This window comes from Uloborus diversus, chromosome 1, assembly GCF_026930045.1.
Source record: "Uloborus diversus isolate 005 chromosome 1, Udiv.v.3.1, whole genome shotgun sequence".
Lineage (NCBI taxonomy): Eukaryota > Metazoa > Arthropoda > Arachnida > Araneae > Uloboridae > Uloborus > Uloborus diversus.
The window spans coordinates 190,243,823-190,261,857 of NC_072731.1; the positions used below are offsets into that span (position 1 = coordinate 190,243,823).

At 33.4% G+C, this 18,035-nt stretch overlaps 1 protein-coding gene across 1 annotated transcript in view; it reads left to right on the top strand.

Moving 5' to 3' along the window:
• Window positions 1-3,671: 3,671 nt before the first annotated feature.
• Window positions 3,672-18,035, top strand: part of LOC129217846 (fat-like cadherin-related tumor suppressor homolog) — an 82,762-nt gene continuing 68,398 nt past the window's right edge. The window contains exons 1-4 of the mRNA XM_054852182.1: window positions 3,672-3,780; window positions 6,084-6,223; window positions 8,185-8,351; window positions 11,490-11,812. Coding sequence (XP_054708157.1) covers window positions 3,678-3,780; window positions 6,084-6,223; window positions 8,185-8,351; window positions 11,490-11,812 — 733 coding nt within the window. The 5' untranslated portion in view covers window positions 3,672-3,677. The remainder of the gene's footprint in view (window positions 3,781-6,083; window positions 6,224-8,184; window positions 8,352-11,489; window positions 11,813-18,035) is intronic.

Consider the following 18,035-nt stretch of genomic DNA (forward strand, 5'->3'; position numbering starts at 1 on the left):
CTTTGGCTCTGGTAAGAAAATTAAAGCATAATGTAAGCGAAAATATAAGTAACAGGTTTAAGATTTCAGACTACAATAAAATTGTTTTTTGTTCAGAAAAAAATAATAAATCGTATATTGAAATATATATTCTTCTAATGAGTTTTTGACTCTTTGTACAAATAAAAAAATTACTACCTCAATTTGAAGGGTAAAATATATATTTTTTCTTCTTTTTGCAAAAAAACAAATAGCTTATCACATTTTTACTACATTCGAAAAGCTACGCTTAAAAAAGAGCATAGTTCGATTTATTTTATGTTTTAACCGTGCTGTTAAATGATGAACACGTGCTGCCATCTAAGTCATAACGGTTCAAGCAGCCTGCGGTAACAAATTGTAAAAATTTTCAAGAATAAAAAAATGTTTCTTCAATATCTTATCTTATATATTATTCCCTTCTCATTTTAAAACTTATCAGGCTAGCTAATGAAGAAAAATAGACTTACGGTCGAAAAATCAAGTTTTCGAAAACGCCCCTTGCTGTTTCAAAACTTTGATGCTGCCTGTAGTTCTTATGCATTTTTCAAAAGCAAAGTTCTAATGCAGTTTTCCATTTTTTACGTCGCTTTCGGCAAAAAAAATAGCTTGTGTGTGTATTCATATTTTAATAAAGCTTAAAAGCACTGCACTTAGTTGTTCGGTTAAATTGATAAGTTTGTTTCGGTAGAGCGTTCGGCTATAAACTATCTGAACTTCGGGCAAGTTTTGGCTGTCCGATATAATATCAAATTTATATTAGTATTACGCATTACATGTACTCATAACATACAAACATAATAAAATAAATGCAGTGGGGATGCTACTTGGTGTTTCGACTCCTTTATGCAGGCTACAGTTATCATTCGGATAAGTTGACTGTTAAGAGAAGAGTGTTCTTCTTTTTTTTTAAAGCTTTGACTACAGCCAGACCACTCAGCATAATGTAAGCATAAAAAAGTATTAGATTTACCTAAAGGAAATCCTTTTTCCGCAGAAAAACATTTTCATTGTATGCTGAAATGTAGATGTTTCTAATAGCAGTGTTCAACCTTTCGTACAAATGAAAAAATACTACGCCAAATTAAAACTACGAGTTTCGCCCACTCGTTTAATTTTTTATTCACACGAATACGATATAAAGCATTAAAATTATTATCAACTTCATTAGCAAGAAATCATTTTCTACTCCTCTGCTTTCTGCTGAAAAAAAAATACATTTTGTCTACTTTCGAAAAATTACACTTAAAAAACGGACTCAGTTCAACTGGTTTTGGTTTTGAATTTTAAGTGTTCGATTAAAAGAGAAACATGTGTGGGCATTTAAGCCGTAACTGTTAAAGCAACCTTCTATGTGAAATAGTTCAATATTCAAAGATAAAAACACTTATTTTCAATCTAATTTTTTACTTCTCTAGAATGTTCGTTTCAATCGCTACGTGAGATCTTCGTCATTCTTTAATCAAATTCAATGCTTTTCGAATAATTTTAAATCGTATCATGCTGATTAATGACAAAACATAGAAGCATGATCTTATTATTATTTTTTTTTTGGCAAAAAGCTTTTTTGCTGTTTTTTACTACGCATTCCTTCAATGAATAGCTTTCAAAAAGGAAGGCGCAATTGCTAGGTTTGTTGGGGTGTCGGGCTGTTAATTAGAATGGCGCCAATTCGAATCCGTGCCAACAAATATCTCTTTAATATTTTTTTTTCCCGTCAGATGCTCACATGGGCAGGACTGTATTTGCTACAACCTGTTTTTTTACATGCACAATTATTGTTTTTTCACGAGTCACTACTCAGCCACACTTTTAATGATATTTATCGATGATCAAATTATCACAACGTTGTATTTATCGAGGTTTTGTTACTGATGTCTTTAAATTACATGCCTTCTCTTCTGCGCATACTTTTTTTTTCGATTCTTCTTCATAATGTTCTTACTTTGAAATTCTTAAAGAGCAAAATACCTTATGAAACGATTCGAAGCACCGTGCGGAGTTCCGCACGGGTCGACTAGTTTTATTTATTTATTTTTTATTTTATTTTATTTATTTATTTATTTTATTTTTTATTTTTTTTATTTATTTATTTATTTATTTATTTATTTATTTTTTGTTCATAACACTTGAAAATAAAATATTTAAAGAACAAGTTTTAGAAATTTAACTAGAAAGTATATTTTGTATAACTCAAGAGCGTTCTCTTTTAAAAGTAAAAAATAGACTGAGATTAAGAAAATTAAAGTAAATGGAATAACATAAGAGAACTATCATTATAAAGTAAAAACATTTTAAGCAACAGCTTTAAAAAATCTACAGCTGAGCTGAAGTTGACACCCAGAACAAAATAATTATTTGTTAACTAGAAAGTTGCCCGTCAAGGTATGACCGGCTGAAACTTTCTTCTACATTTAAACGAGGCAATTGCCTGTTTGGTGATATTTTGATATTTGAAATTTTAACCCTAACTCCAGTTAGTTTTCAACCACTGTTTTGATTCTTCATTCCCTTAAAATGACTGTCTTACCAGTAAAACAGTTAAGTTACCGGATCGAATTCAGCCTTGTCACAATGAAGCCTTTCTCTACATGTTGAACATTACCAAAACATATTATCAAATTATCATGCCGTGGAGCGAGTTGCAGTGTTTAAACACGCAGGTTACTTGATCATCGCCTATTATTTATATGAGGATATTACCTTCAATTAATATATAATTTCATAATGCTACATTAAAACTAATATGTTGTTAGGGGCCATTCATTAATTAGGAAAGAGTCCCAAGGGGGAGGGGGGATTAGAAAAATCTCTACATTCCCTTACTTTGGGGGAGGGGGGTTCAAACCCATTCTTACGTAATGTTTTCCAAGTCGATGTTTTACATTAGAAATCATGAGGCCAAATGGTTTGACAGGGAATGTATTTCATTTGCGCCTGGAAGGTAATAAACGTATAAGGATGAGCTGTTTTTCATTTGTTTTACAAAAAATGAATTGTCTGAAATGTAATAAAGGAAATGCACTATGTATGGCAAGTTTTATTTTTAATTAATATCACACCTTATACAAAAAAGTGTCAAAAAAAGTCTGTCTAGATTCCAACTTTTTAGTGAATATTTCTTTAAACAAAAGAGTTTAATTTAATAATAGGAATTTAATTTCGGTTTCAGTAATGTAAGATTCGTTATTTTATTATTTGTGAAACAAAATGGAATCTTATGTAAGAATAGGGGAGAGGGGTTTGAAAAATCTTACGTAACCTTACATGGGGGGAGGGGGTCAAAAATTGCCAAAATTATCCTTACGTAACTAATGAATGGCCCCTTATCAAAAAAAAAAAAGGAGTTTGAAAAAAAGGCTCTATTTTAAGAATTATGCTTTATACTTTTTTTGTTGTGTTAAATTTTATAATCTTTCACAAATTTAAAGTAAATCTCAACTTTTCGTAGATAAGGAAATGTTTAGGCTATATAAAAGCATTTCTATATAGCTTGTAATTCTTTTAATGGATATCAATTTGAACAATGGAGAACTTTCTCTTTGTTTTAGGTACAAGCTACTGATAAGGGGGTACCTCCAAGATCTTCAACAATCAAAGTGCGAGTAGATGTGTTTCCTCTTCCATCAAAATCTGCTCACCCCCCTGTGATGAAAGAAATGAGCGTTATGGCTGTAGCTGAAAACGAAGCTGTTGGCCAGTATGTTACTTTTTTACAAGCTGAAGATGCTGATGGAGACAGATTGTGGTATTCCATTGTGGGTAAGAAGAACATTTAGCTAACTATTTGTACAATTTTATTACCATCTCCTTTAATTACACCCTTTATATTAAAAAGTGGTGTAATTTTCCAGGGTGTCAGCCGATTGAGGCTATCAATTTGCACTTTTTTTTCCTTTTTAAAAATAGTTACTTCTAATTTCTTATAGTATTCTTCTCAAGTCAACTGTATAAAAATTTTAACCTTTTATCAAGTTTTGTTACAGACACCCCTATGTTACAAATACCTGTGAAATGCGCCATGTGTCTCCAAAAGCTGTAACTTTTATTTTTGAACTTTTTTAGTCTTTTCTTTTTATGTGTGTGTGTGTGTTTTCTCTTTCAATATTTTCCATGTTGCGACCAGAATTTTTTCTAGTGGTTTGGTGCATCATTAAGCAATCTGCTTATCAGGGGTGAATTTGTAAATTTCCAGTACCAGAAGGTCAATGAGAAGCAATTGAATCTTGAGTCGTGACCAATTTTATGTGAAAAGGGAATTTATTTTCCTAGTAAAACAGCATTGGAACAGCACTCTGGTGCGTTCCGGCACCAAATCAACCCTTCTAAATGTGATTATTTTCAATGTAGTGATTAAACTTTTTTAGAATATTCATTTTCAATCAAATGATCATTAAATGGATTGAAAAGGATTCAGTAATTTTTGTGCTAAAAACTTTTTACATGGTTGTTCATTTTTTGAAGTTTTCTAAAATATTGAAAATTTTTGGTTTTGCCTGTTCCAAAAATTTATTAATTTAGTCTCCAAAAGAAGGAAGGATAAGAAAACTTAAAAAATGCAGCCTTCAAAGTTACTTGTTTCTCTCTTTCTCTCTCTTTGCCACTTTTACTATCAATTTTTTAATTTCCTCTTGCTCACAATTTAAATTATCAGTTTTTCTTTTGTTTATTTCATTTACCGCAACTACATATTCATTGCCATGTGCAATATTTTTGCGTCTTTTAAATAACTTGAAATTTTTACTTTCAAAGCATTTAGCATTGATATCCAAAATCCATGTTAATGTTTTTGAATTTATAATTTTTTTTAATTTAACCAATTAACACCAAAGTTGAAAAATTTTCAACTGTGGTTTGGAAATTGTCTTTAGCACCCGCTACCAACCTGTTTTTATCCAATGTGTCATTCCTATCTGTATAAAAGCAGGGTTAGAAAGGTTGAAACCAGTGTGGTTTTAACCTGTCAAAACTAGTCTATTCAAAATACCTCAAAGAGAAGTTAAATGACCTAAAGGTGCCCCCTCTTCTCCCTCCCTTTTTATGAATAAAAAAGATAAGTGATGGAAACAGTTTAAGACTTGCTCAAATTCAAATAAGTATGATTTTGAAAATGAATTAGTTTTTGGTTGGTACTAGATTAATTTAGATATAAAATCAATATTCATCTCTAGTAACAGTCGACATATACATGTTCTTTGTGGATGAAGTTCAACTTCTCTGCTTTTTATTTTGAATTCAAGATGTATGCAACAATATGAATTGGTGTTCAACAATGTTCAAAACTTTTATTCAATAATATCTTTTAAGGTTTCAAATCATGATTTTGCAAATTTATAAATTCATGAACATCAATTGTTGTGGCACTTTGTGCTTAAAAATGATCCAGAGTAATTTCACTATTCTATTGTGTTTCACATGCTGATTAAGGAATAACAAATCCTTCATATTGCTTGAAATAGTTTTCGTGTTACATGATGATTTTGAAGTTTTTCTTTGGAGCATCTATTATTTGATTTGTAATTGTTCTTACAGAATTAAATACAGTCAGCTCTCTGTTTAACGACTTTCAAGGGACCACAAAAAGTCGTCTTTAAGTAGAAAGCGTCCTTAAACAAAATGCTTTTAAAACTATAGTGGACCATTTGAGACCGTGAAAAGCCGTCTTTAAATAAAGGAAGTCATTAAATAGAGCGTCGTTAAACAGAGAGCCAACTGGGAAATGGAATGAATATCCTTAACTGAAGAAAATCACCATCAATTTGAAGATCTTAGTATTGCTTTCTTATTTTTGTTTTCTTCCTATGTTGAAACTTTTGACTCTTTAATTGTATTTCACTTCAGCTATTTTTTACTACCGTATTTCTTTCAATAAGAAGACATTCCACAAAAGCTGTTGGAAAATTTGTCAGTTGTCTTTTCATCCAAAACTCACTTCTCTGCATTGAGATGAGGATTCCTTCTAGCCTTAAGATTAAGATCTGCAATCTTAAGACTATGCATATTAATGAGATAACTTACCTTATTATGATACATACTTAAAATATCTTAATATGTTTATTTTATAGATGGCAACACTGATGATGCTTTTATGATCGAGCCTCTCAGTGGAACTGTGTCTGTTGCTCGTCATCTTGATTGGGAAAAGAAAGCAAGCTATAATTTAAATATTAGTATCACTGATGGGATATATGTAGTCTACCAGCAAGTGAGTCCCAAATATTATACTTTTCTTATGTCATTTTGATATGATGCTAGTGTAGCACTTTGTCATCAAATCAAATGCATATTTAAGGTAATGTTTTTTTTTTTTAATTATTTATTTAAACACTAGAGGCCTGTGGCGACCAGCTGGTTCGCCTTTCTATGCAAGCAACAGCCTACGGCAGCTGTTTGGCTTATTTGTCCTCCACAATTTTACGCCCAGAAGTCGGAAAATAACAAAAATCGCCTCCATTTTTATGTGAAATCATTATGTTTTCAAAATTGTCCCAGCGGTTGGGGGGGGGGGGGGGGACTATGGACCCTCCGTTGTTCTTTAAATGATGATCCTGTTTATCTCTCACTTTTCATCGACCTATAAATTTATATTTTTCTAGATCCATGTAAATTTACCTCTAATGGTAATTAACAATCTTTTTCAATGAAAAAAGTATTAATTTGAAGAAAAAAAAAACATTTTTTGTACACTCAATGTCTATCTATCCACCTCTTTGATCTATCTTTATATTTTCTCATATATCTCAATTTATTTTGATCTAACCTCCAATCTTATTCCTTAACAAAAAGATCATGCAAAAAAAGTGCATCTACTTAATTATTAAAATGGCACAAAAAATGGTGTATCTGTGGTCCCCGTAGTTTGCAAAAAGATCCCTTTTATTGAAAATTAAAAAAAAAAAGTGACTAGATCCAAAATGATCCCGCCTCGATGTGGTCCCTTCAATTAACCGAAATCGAATGCTTAGCAAAATGTCCGTTGGATGGGGGGAAACAAATAAAATACCTGGAAAGAAAAAAAGCGAATGAATCCTTCGAAAGGAAGGAAAAAAAGCAAGTTACATCAGTTAGATCACGTGGGTGCGTTACATCATAGTCGTAGTTGTCAAGCGGACAACAGATCTTTGGTGAAGGAACAGCTCATATCTTCGTTCTGTCTTTAAAAAATTGTAAAAAAAAAAAACTTCTGAATATTTTTGAAAACTTTTTGTTCCTAAATGGGACAAAATGTTTTGACTACCACATAGTAAAATTTTAGAAAAGAGGCTATTATACTTTTTGCGGGATGAGTTTAGAAAAAATTAAACTCCCAAAAAAATGCAAAATAAAAGTTTTTTCAAAAATTCATAAAAAAATGCAAAAATCGCCATATCTTCAAAATTTTCATCACCAAAATTTGTTCACCATACTTAAAATTAAATTTCCGACACTATAGTACAAAAAATATTTGTCTGACGTGATTATTTGGGGTCTGTGAGGTAGAAAGTGCTAAAAATCGCATAAAAAATAAAATAACTTTTTTTCAAATTAAAATATCAAAAAACGAACCTCAAGGTGCACATCATCGCCTTCGGTAAAAATTGCACCTATATACAAAATTTCATCTTTCTAGGCCTTACCGTTTTCACGGGATGCGCGCCAAACACACACACAAACAAACATCTTATTTTATTATATGTATAGATTTACTACAATTAAAATAAAATTATTAGTTTCTCATTTCAAAGGGATAATTGACTCGTTTTTATTTACTATTTTAAATCACTATTTTAAAGAGGGGGAAGGGAGCTATGTTTCTTATCTAGTAATTCTTTGATTCATTTTTGTGTAGATGGTGGAACTTATGCAACATTTCTAAAATAACATAAGTTTTTTTTTTAATGCTGAGGATTAATATTACTGTTTAGAAATCAGAAAATCTAAACAGTAAGATTTTATAGTGGTAGACGTTTAAAAAATGCATGGTCAAAGAGGTGTGTTTTAATAAAATTCCAAGGCTTGGTATGGATTTTCAATAAAAATGCATTTTTTGCTACTGAGAGTTTTGTTTTCCTTATATTTAAAAAAAAAGGTTATAATTAAATACTGTCTTAGAAAATCTGCATGTTTTTTGACAGCAAAACAAATATGTGCTTAAGGTATTTTTCCAATCTGTCTTTCATTTTTTAGCTTCCAATTAAAGTAATCGATGTGAATGATCATAGACCAGTTTTCACTAAAGATATATACTCTATTGAAATTAGTGAAAATGAACCAGTTGGAAGTGCTATTCTAAAGCTTGAAGCTTCTGATGTTGATGAGTTGGACAAAAGCCTTTTCTACTCAATTTACAACAGGCAAGTCTAATATTTAAATAATCTTTAAATTTTTAAATGCCTATGATCCAACATGCAAAATTTATGTATTCATATGCATGAAAATCTATCTGCATTGAACTACAGTTTTTAACTATACTGGAGTGAAACATTCTTTTATCTGCACAATTGAATATTAATTGTAGGGTCTGGTGGGGTAAAGTGGTCATAAAATCGTAGGTTTTCAACTTAGGTGGATAATAAATACAATAAACTCTTTAAACACTTCAACTTTTTTTGTTCTTATTTTACATTGCACTATTAAAGAACATGGTACATTTAATTTTAGGAAGAAAAATATTGATTTTAGTAGTTTTATAGCACTTTCTTTTCCCTATGATTTTATGACCACTTTACCCCATGGGGTGGGGGAAAGTGGTCATAGCATGGGGTAAAGTGGTCATAGTTAAAAATAGATGCAAAACCATTATAAATAACCCTAATACTTATAAATTTCGGTTGTTTTTGTAGTTACAAGTATATTTACGAGTACATGCGTGTATACACGAATATATACGTGTCATGTTATACATGAGTAAACAGGTTCCTATATGAGTAGGTACATGTATACATCAAATACATGCATGCACGTGTCTACTCAAGTATATACGTGTATATACGAGTATATAAGCATGTATACCTAGTTATCTACAGGAGTGTATGCGTGTCTACACGAGTACATACGTGTCACGTGTATATACGAGTATATACGCGTATAAACGAACATCATATGCGCGTATGCACTTGTATCTCGAGAAAATACGTGCATACTTGAGTATATACGTGTATAATAGACGCATATACGCATATATAAGTGTACATACATACATATACGGGTATACACGAGTTAATTCGTGAATACATCCATTGCGTCTTTGTACGTGTCTACTCATGTATATATAATATGGAAGCGCTAGTATGTACGCATGTATACGTGTAAGCACGATTATATACCTGTATAGACGTATATACGTGCATTTACGTGTATACACTAGTACATGTATGTATACGAGAATACACGCTTATATACATGTCGGCCTACAGAGTGAATCTAAGCTCTTGGGCAAAAATCAAAGGGGTGTGAGAGAGGAGATAAGAAGCAAAATCATAAGGAAGTTATAATCACTGACGCGCTACATGCACACAAAGTTAGAAACTGATGGATGCAAAACAGGGCACAAATTTGTTGCACAAAGATGATTTTACCCAACATTTTAGTTTTAAAGAAATATTTAGAGTAGTTGTTAAAAGTTACGGCCTGTAGTAGCTCTAATACACGCTTCGCAACAAAGGCGCCGCAAATGATGAAAGTTTTTCAAAAGTCTCGTTATTGCAACAGAGAGTGATCTGTGAATGCGACGCATGTATTACAGCTGCAGGCCACAAATTTCATCAATCGCTTTAAAACCTTCTTAAGACTTAAAATGTTGTGTAAAATTGTCTTTGTGTAATAATTTTGTGACTTTTTTTTGCATCCATCAGTTTCTGGCTTTGCGTGCATGCAGCGCGTCAGCATTGTTTTTGTGACCATATGTTCCTTATGATTCTTGCTTCTTATCCTCTCCTCTAACACCTTTTAATAATTTGCTCAATAGTTTAAATTCACTTTGCTTACTTGTATTTCTTTTGCTTATATGTAAGTGTTTACTCGAGTACATACGTGTCTACCTGAGTATATAAGTGCTCGTATATATACGAGTATAAGCGAGCATATACGTGTGTAGTAGAATGTATAGCTGTATGGATAAAAAATACTTGCAGATACCCATATACGTATTTATTTGTGCATTTATGTGACTATGTCTATGTACGTGCCTACACGAGTATATATGCGTATATATACGCATATACTCGTATATTTAACCCCGTTTACTGTAAAAACAATACAGATTAAGTAAAATTAATATTTAATTTGTATATGCCTTATACTTAAAGATTAAGTGACATTAGAAGAACAATATTCGTTAAACCTAATATTATGACCACTTTACCCCATCTTACTGAAATTGTTCTAAAAAATTATCTAAAATAGATTCAGCTAACTGCTAATGAGTAAGAGTTCTTGTGACATGTAGGAAGCTTCCTGTGCAGTCAATCAGTTCCTAATTCTAACAAACACAGTTTCCCAAGGAAGTTAAAAGAGGTGTTTAGATTTTAAAATTTTCAATGTTCACGCAAAATATTTTATTTTTACCAAATGAAATTTTGCCAGTTGTAAAATTTTGTATTCAAAATGCAGTTTCGAACTGCCTTACTCTAAAATAAAATTTCCACATTCATTCGAACATTTATTTCCAAGCTATAGCTATTTATTTGACGTATGACCACTTTACCCCACCAGACCCTATGTAATAAGTACACCTTTAAGGGGAAAAACTTATGCAATCTGATAAAAATCAAACTCTTATGTACAAATTGATAAGTGAAATTACAATTTATTTAATGGGTTTTAAAAAACACGATAATTTATATGAATTAGTTTTTATTCAATAAATTGTATTTATTTTTGTGATTATATTGTACTATCAGTTTACTTCATTTAACAACTTATACAAAGCTACAGAAAAATAATGTTTAAAGTGCCACATGAATGAGATATTAATACAATGTTAATTGGTAGGCTTGTCTTTTAGCTCAAATTTTCTCAACTGTGGTGTCATTAAAAAGATATTGATGTTCATAGTGTAAGCGCTTAAACCTGAATATTGTGGTAATGATGTGTTGCTTTTTTTTGTGTGTGTGTGTTAAAGATATGTTGGTAATTGCTGAGTACCTCCTTAAAATCATTCTACTTTTGCCCGACAGATTGGAGACCACTTCCTTAAACATTTTCTGAGGTTAACTGAAAGCAAGTTTAGATAATTAAATAATAATAATAACAATAATAACCAAAAAAAAAGATAATTTAAAAGTTGTATTCAGCAATATGTGTAGTTAAAAATTTTTTTTACATTATTTGAATGCCAAAAATAGTAATTTAAAGATACAGAAAGAAATTATTCAAAGCAAGTAAAATAAAATAAAAATTATGTTTTAAATTGCAGGTTTTTTTCTAATGTTTCACTTAATTGTTATCATTTTGTTTTGCACATTAACTTTAATCTGCTTTTTTTTTTTCAGTGCTAATCCTCAAAGTCTGAAACTTTTTCAAATTAATGCTTTTTCTGGAAAACTATCAGTTTCTCGACCACTGGATCACGAATCTATGATAGAGCATTTATTGACTGTTATGGTTCGAGATAATGGCACTCCAGCACAGCGTAGCTTTGCAAGAGTGAAAATTAAGGTTTATGATGAAAATGACCATCATCCTGAATTCTTAGTTCCCTCATTTGAAAGCCAAGTTTATGAAACTGCTGCTCTTGGTACTTCAGTTGTGAGAGTTCTGGCTGTTGACAAAGACAAAGGGAAAAATGCTGAATTGCAGTTCAACATTGCATCAGGTATCAACTTTATTTTGAAGTTTAGATGCTTATCTTTTTTTAATATCTGTTTATAAAATGAAATCATGTTCTGTAGTATTTTTGTGGTCAAGTAAATTAAGGAAAAAAATGTTAATAGCATGTGATTGTTAAACTTGAAACAAAATTGTTTGGTATTTCATCAAATGGCGAGACTAAAATGATTTTATTATGATTATCCTTTTTTTTTTTTTACTGTTTTGCTTTTTGTTGTATTTTGTATAGAAGCAAGATTATTGAAATGATTTTAATGAAATTCGCCTTGGAAATTTCATACCATACCACAGAAAACTACATAGAAAGATATTTGTGAAGTTTCTGTGATGATTAGATTTAATGTATTGGTTATTTTTAACCATTAAAAATCCTATGCTCACTTTAATTTTAAAGAAAAAGGGAGAAACTGTAAAATAAAAATTTTAAAAAATGCTTGGTGTTTACATTGCTTTTTCACTTAACAAAAATTACTTTGATTCAAAAAATTACTTTGATTAATTGCCAAGGTCATTAATTGCTTAAATCTATGTTTTCTACCATCCATAACTAAAAATTATTTTTTTTAATGTACTTATTGCATTAAAATACTTTGAAAGTTAGCAAATTTATCTTTTCGTTGATTATCAGTTTACAGGTAGAAGTAGTGAAGACATTGTGAAAAAGAAGAGACAAAATATTAAAACCTTGTTTTAAATTTTGAATTCCTAGAAATCAGGCAGGTCATCAAGGAGGATCAGGAAGAAACAATTGCATCCCCCTGTCTTTAGAAATAAATGTATTTGGGTATATGTTGGTACGGTGTTTGTTGTTTTTAGGTACAATAAGCATTGAGTATGTACCCTTTGATTCCTCCTCCCCCCCCCCCCCATGGAAAAAATTTGAAATGACAGACTTGTTAAAAATTGGTTATCACACCATGAAGCAGTTCACCAAATTAAGCAAATTTTTCCTTTAGAATAGTTTAAAACTGGAAAATTTTAAATCAATTCATAATTTTTAAACAATAGAAACTATATTTACATTATGGATAAGAAAAACACATTATTTATCATTTTGAATTATACTTTTTAAGTACAGTGAAGCACCGTTTATACGTTTTTGAAGGGACTGTATGAAAAAACGTATAATAGATATAGGTTAATGTGTATTAGATCCTGCAAGGACTAATTTAAAAAATGTATAATTGATAAAAACGTATAAAAGAGAAACGTATAAACGGTGGTTCACTGTATTTACAAAATTCATGCAACATCAGAGAAAAATAGTTACATTTATTACAACTGTTAAATTATGGAAAGTGCATTTAACTGAAATTATTCCTGCACTAATGCCTGACAAACAGTTTTATTTTGTGGTTCTAAAAAAATACTAAAATTTACATTGAGCAAAAAAAAGGGAAAAAAAGCTTTTAAGTCACAAAAAAAAGGAGGCGGGAGGGGCTTCTACAGCTAAAAGATTTAGAAAAGGAGATTTATTGAAGGCTTTGTTCAATATTGCTTTGCTCAGTAGAATGCAGCGCCTCTTGTAGAAGTTGGTTTGCAGCGCCAGCAAAGTACAACTCAACTCGACTCGCCAGTGTTGACGTTTTTAAAAAGCCTGCACGCGGCAGTCGGCAGCTAGTCATTTTTCTCTTACTTGTCATGCTGTAGTTTTACTTTTGAATGTCTTTTACTTGTTTTTAGTTCTTTACAATGTTCGTACTTGTTTAGTGTTTTAAGTTATTAAATTGGTTCTTGTTAAACGAATGCTATGTGCTCCTTTTTCCGACTCTGCATCTGGTGACCCGGACTGGTGAATGACGTTGCTTTGGAAATGCGTTTCTGAACTTTGCAATCATTAAAGGCATGTGACCGCTTATTATTGTTCTGCAGCTGCTGTGCTTCCTCTTCGCCTGGCGTTAATTTTGCTAGCTGTTTTATTTTCGGAGTTGGACTGAAATATGCAAGAAGCAGACGGCAAGTCTGCAGGTCTCCCGTATCGCTCTGCGACTTCCGCCGCTATGGAAGTCTAATATTAGATTTTGGATAGCTCAGTGTGACAATGCATTTGCTCTAAGTGAAATTACTGCTGACAGCACGAAATATGCTGCATTGGTCACAAATATAGATGCTGAAATTCTTTCGCGAGTGTCAGACATAATCGTAACTCCACCGCAAACTGAGAAGTATAAAACACTTTCTGAACGTCTTGTCGCCGAGTTTGAGGACTCGAAACACCAAAAGCTGCAAAAACTATTTACAGAGCTGCATTTGGGTGACGAGCGGCCCAGTCAACTGCTGAGGAAAATGAAAGAGGCAGCTGAGGGTCAAGTCACTGATGATTTTTTGCAGATTTTATGGCTACAGATGTTACCTTCACAAATTCAGGTGGTTCTTTCTGCGTCTTCTGAGCCCCTCGATAGGCTGGCAGTGATTGCTGACAGGGTAGCAGAGGTGGTGCAGCCATCACCTGTGTACGCGACCACCGCTTCTGACAGCAACTCACCTAAAACTCTTTCTGGTTTTGAACAACTTGCATTGAAAATCGAAGAGCTGCCCCTGCAAGTGGCGGATTTAAAGAGGGGGCGCCAGTACTACCGAAATTTGAAGGATAGTAAAAATAGCTGTCAAAGTAGATCAAGATCTGGAAGCAGTGGTTTTTGTTTTTATAATCGGCGTTTCGGTGATCGTGCGAGGAGATGTGTTGAATCATGTGCCTATCAACAAAAAAATGCTCAGACTCTGTCATAGCTGGCATGTCAGAGCCTGTGAGGAAGACCAGTTGCCTATTTGTTACAGATCGTAGAAGTAGACAGAAATTCTTCATTGATTCAGGGAGTGAGATTTCTGTGATTCCCCCGGCACACAAGAACTGTAGACCTCGTTCTGACTTTACCTTACTTGCAGCCAATAACTCAAAAATTTTGGCCTATGGAATAGTTAACAGAGAGGTTGATCTTGGACTGCGTAAACCTTTATTGTGGTCTTTTGTAGTGGCCGACGTTTCTTCACCTATAATCGGTGCTGATTTTTTGTAGCACTTCAGCCTCTTGGTTGATCTTAGAAAGAAAAGATTAATTAATATGGAGACATCTCTTCACACACCGGTGATTTCTAAGAACATTTTACACTCTTCAGTGTTGACAATTTGTTCATCCACCGAGTTCAGCAGCCTTCTCGCTGAGTTCCCAGCAATTACAAATCCGTCACTCTTGGGCCAGTCATCAAAACACAATACTGTGCATCATATTGTGACCCAGGGCAGGGTCCACCGGTCACTTCTAGACCAAGACGCCTGCATCCCAAGCTATACGATGCTGTTAAATCGGAGTTCGAATTTCTCCTTGCTCAGGGCATCATTAGACCCTCGAAGAGCCCATGGAGCTCACCTCTACATGTTGTGCCGAAACAAGATTCATCTGTGCGCCCAGTAGGAGACTACAGGAGACTTAATGCTGTGACGGAGTTTGACAGTTATCCTATACCATATCTACATGATTTTGCACATGCACTCCACGGAAAGAATTTTTTTTGTAAAGTTGATATTTTTAAGGCATTCCATCAAATTCCAATTAATGAGTCTGACATACCTAAGATTGCTGTTACAACCCCCTGGGGATTATTTGAGTATACTAAACTGAGTTTTGGCCTTATGAACGCTGCACAGACCTTTATGCGTTTTATGCATGAAGTTTTGAGAGGACTGTCGTTTTGCTATGCCTACTTGGATGACATACTCTGTTTTTCGGATTCGGAAGAAGAACCCAAAAAACATTTGCGTGAAATTTTCCAGCGTCTTAATTGTTATGGATTGAAAGTAAATGTCTCCAAATGTGTGTTTGGTGTTTCAGAGCTTGCCTTTCTTGGGCATCTCATAACACCACAGGGTATCCGGCCAGTTCCAAGCAAGGTGCAGGCGGTGTTGGACTATCCACAACCAGCAACTGTGGCTGATCTTCGAAAATTCTTGGGCCTATTGAACTTTTATCGTCGTTTCATCCCTCATGCAGCTGATAAACAGATAATGCTACACAATTTGTTGAAGGGATCAAAGAAGAAGAAAGATGAATGCAAGATCGCCTGGACCCCCAGTGTAGCCGAGGCCTTTCAACAATGTAAGCAGGCCCTTGCTAATGCTACAATGCTCGCTCATTCTTCCAAATCAGCGGCTCTGGCACTTCATGTTGATGCAGTGGCGCCGACTCCATGGGGCCTGAGGGGGCCCGAGCCCCCTCAAAAATATTTTTGAGGGGGCAGAGCCCCCCCAATAAATCAGAAAAATTATTAATTACATTATGCTTTTTAAAATCATAAATTTATCTTTTAGATAGCTTACCTTGTAAAATACATTCAGTAATGAGTTAAAACAAATAATTATTATGGTTGTGTAAGCAGGTTAACTGAAAACGAGTGGTGTGAATAATGATAGTGTAACAGTGCTACGAGTACTGTAAAAATTTGTCTCAGTGCGCGAATTACGGGTCAAGTCTGTTGCCGGTGGGCAGCGCTGCGGCGCGCTCACCTAAGTGTTGCTGATCCGGAAAAAATATATGAGAGCTTGATTTGTATATAAAATGGGAGGCGTGATAATTTTGAATACTTTTAGGAATTGTGTTTAAAAGAAAACCTTCACAAAATGATGATCCTTCCCTTCCTCAGAATCGACGTATACCAAAGAAGTAAAAACAACGAAGGCAGCTCACCGCACACTTTCAAAATCCAAAAGGAATACAGTTGACTCCGGCTACTTTCGCGAAATGGCTATAACGCGATTTTTTCTCCAGTATTCAGACCTAACGCGAATCACGCACCCGCAACACGAAAATTCTCGGGAGCGAATCGTGGTGTGTTCGTATCGGCTTTGGCTACTAAATTTTTTTTTTCATGAATGGATCTTTTTCCTTTTAGCATCGCTGAGAGTGGAAGTTCCTTTTTCATTTTAAATGCGAAATTTAATGAAACATAATGACACCTAAGAGCGCTGTTTCATTTAAAGTATGTGAAGATAAAAGGGAAAAGTTTCTGACAATTAAAGAAAAGCTAGAGCTTCTTGAAAAGCTGAAGCTCAACTAAAAAATGCGTTGAAGGTAGCACGAGAATTAGGTATGAGTGAATCTTCCATACATACAATTACAAGTCAAGAAAAGGAAATCCGTAAAAATTCACCGAGTAGTGTCTTAGTAAAATGCAAATATTTATGAAAAGGGAAACTTCTCATGTATTCTGTACAAATATCATTAATGGATCGACTGTTCAGTGCAACTAAAGATGCATTTGCTTTTCTTACTATATACTGTGCTTACCGTATACCGGTTTACTTTTTCTTTCTTTCCCATTGATCATTGATTTTGTACATCGTAGCAGTATTTTATGTTAAATAAAACGGTATTTTTAAAAAACAAGTAACATTCAGTTCTTTATGTAAGAAACAGGAATGTACAGTTAGGGTAGAGTTAAGAGATGATTTTTAACAGTTTGAGGGGGTGTTTACAAGTGTCTAAAATAATTGGGTACATTTATAAAAAAATTTACACATACCTTTTTCCACAACGCGAAATTTCGACTTACGCGAGGGGTCTTGGAATGCATCCCTCGCGTAGGTCGGGACTCGAGTGTACTGCAAGGCAATATACATTGAGCTTTGTAAAATGGTGCAATTTTGCATTATTGGGCGATTTACATCAACTGGACGCACACAGGTCATTGCAGTTGAACAAGAGTGCTTGCTTTTATTAAACAGAGGTGAAACATTTCGAAAAATCAACTGAGTTTTTCAAAAATGACCTAGACACTGAGAGACTGCGTTTACGCTTGAATACGTTAGCGGATATCACTAATGAAAAAACAACTGGTCTTAAAAAGCATGCGTAAATTAAATTACCTTTTTACAAAAATACTGTGTGTGTTCGTATTTATTTTTTCCTTTTTTCAAAGCCAAAAAATGTGTGTTGGGCTTGTCGACTTTTCGGGGTTCTAATGTTGATTATATGACTTTAAAATGCTTTTAAAAAACTTTAAAACTCGCTATTTTTCATCTCAGATTTAGAAAATTTCCTGCGGCATGCCCCTCCCCCCTCCCCAATATTTTTTAAGTCGGAGTTTCTGGGAGTGCCCTTCAATGCAAGTCAAGCACCCTACCTTTTCCATGCCTAGCTACGGCACTGCATGACTCCCCATAAAATAGAACAAAAAAATGTCTCTTACTGAGACAAGTGGCATGATCTAGTTGA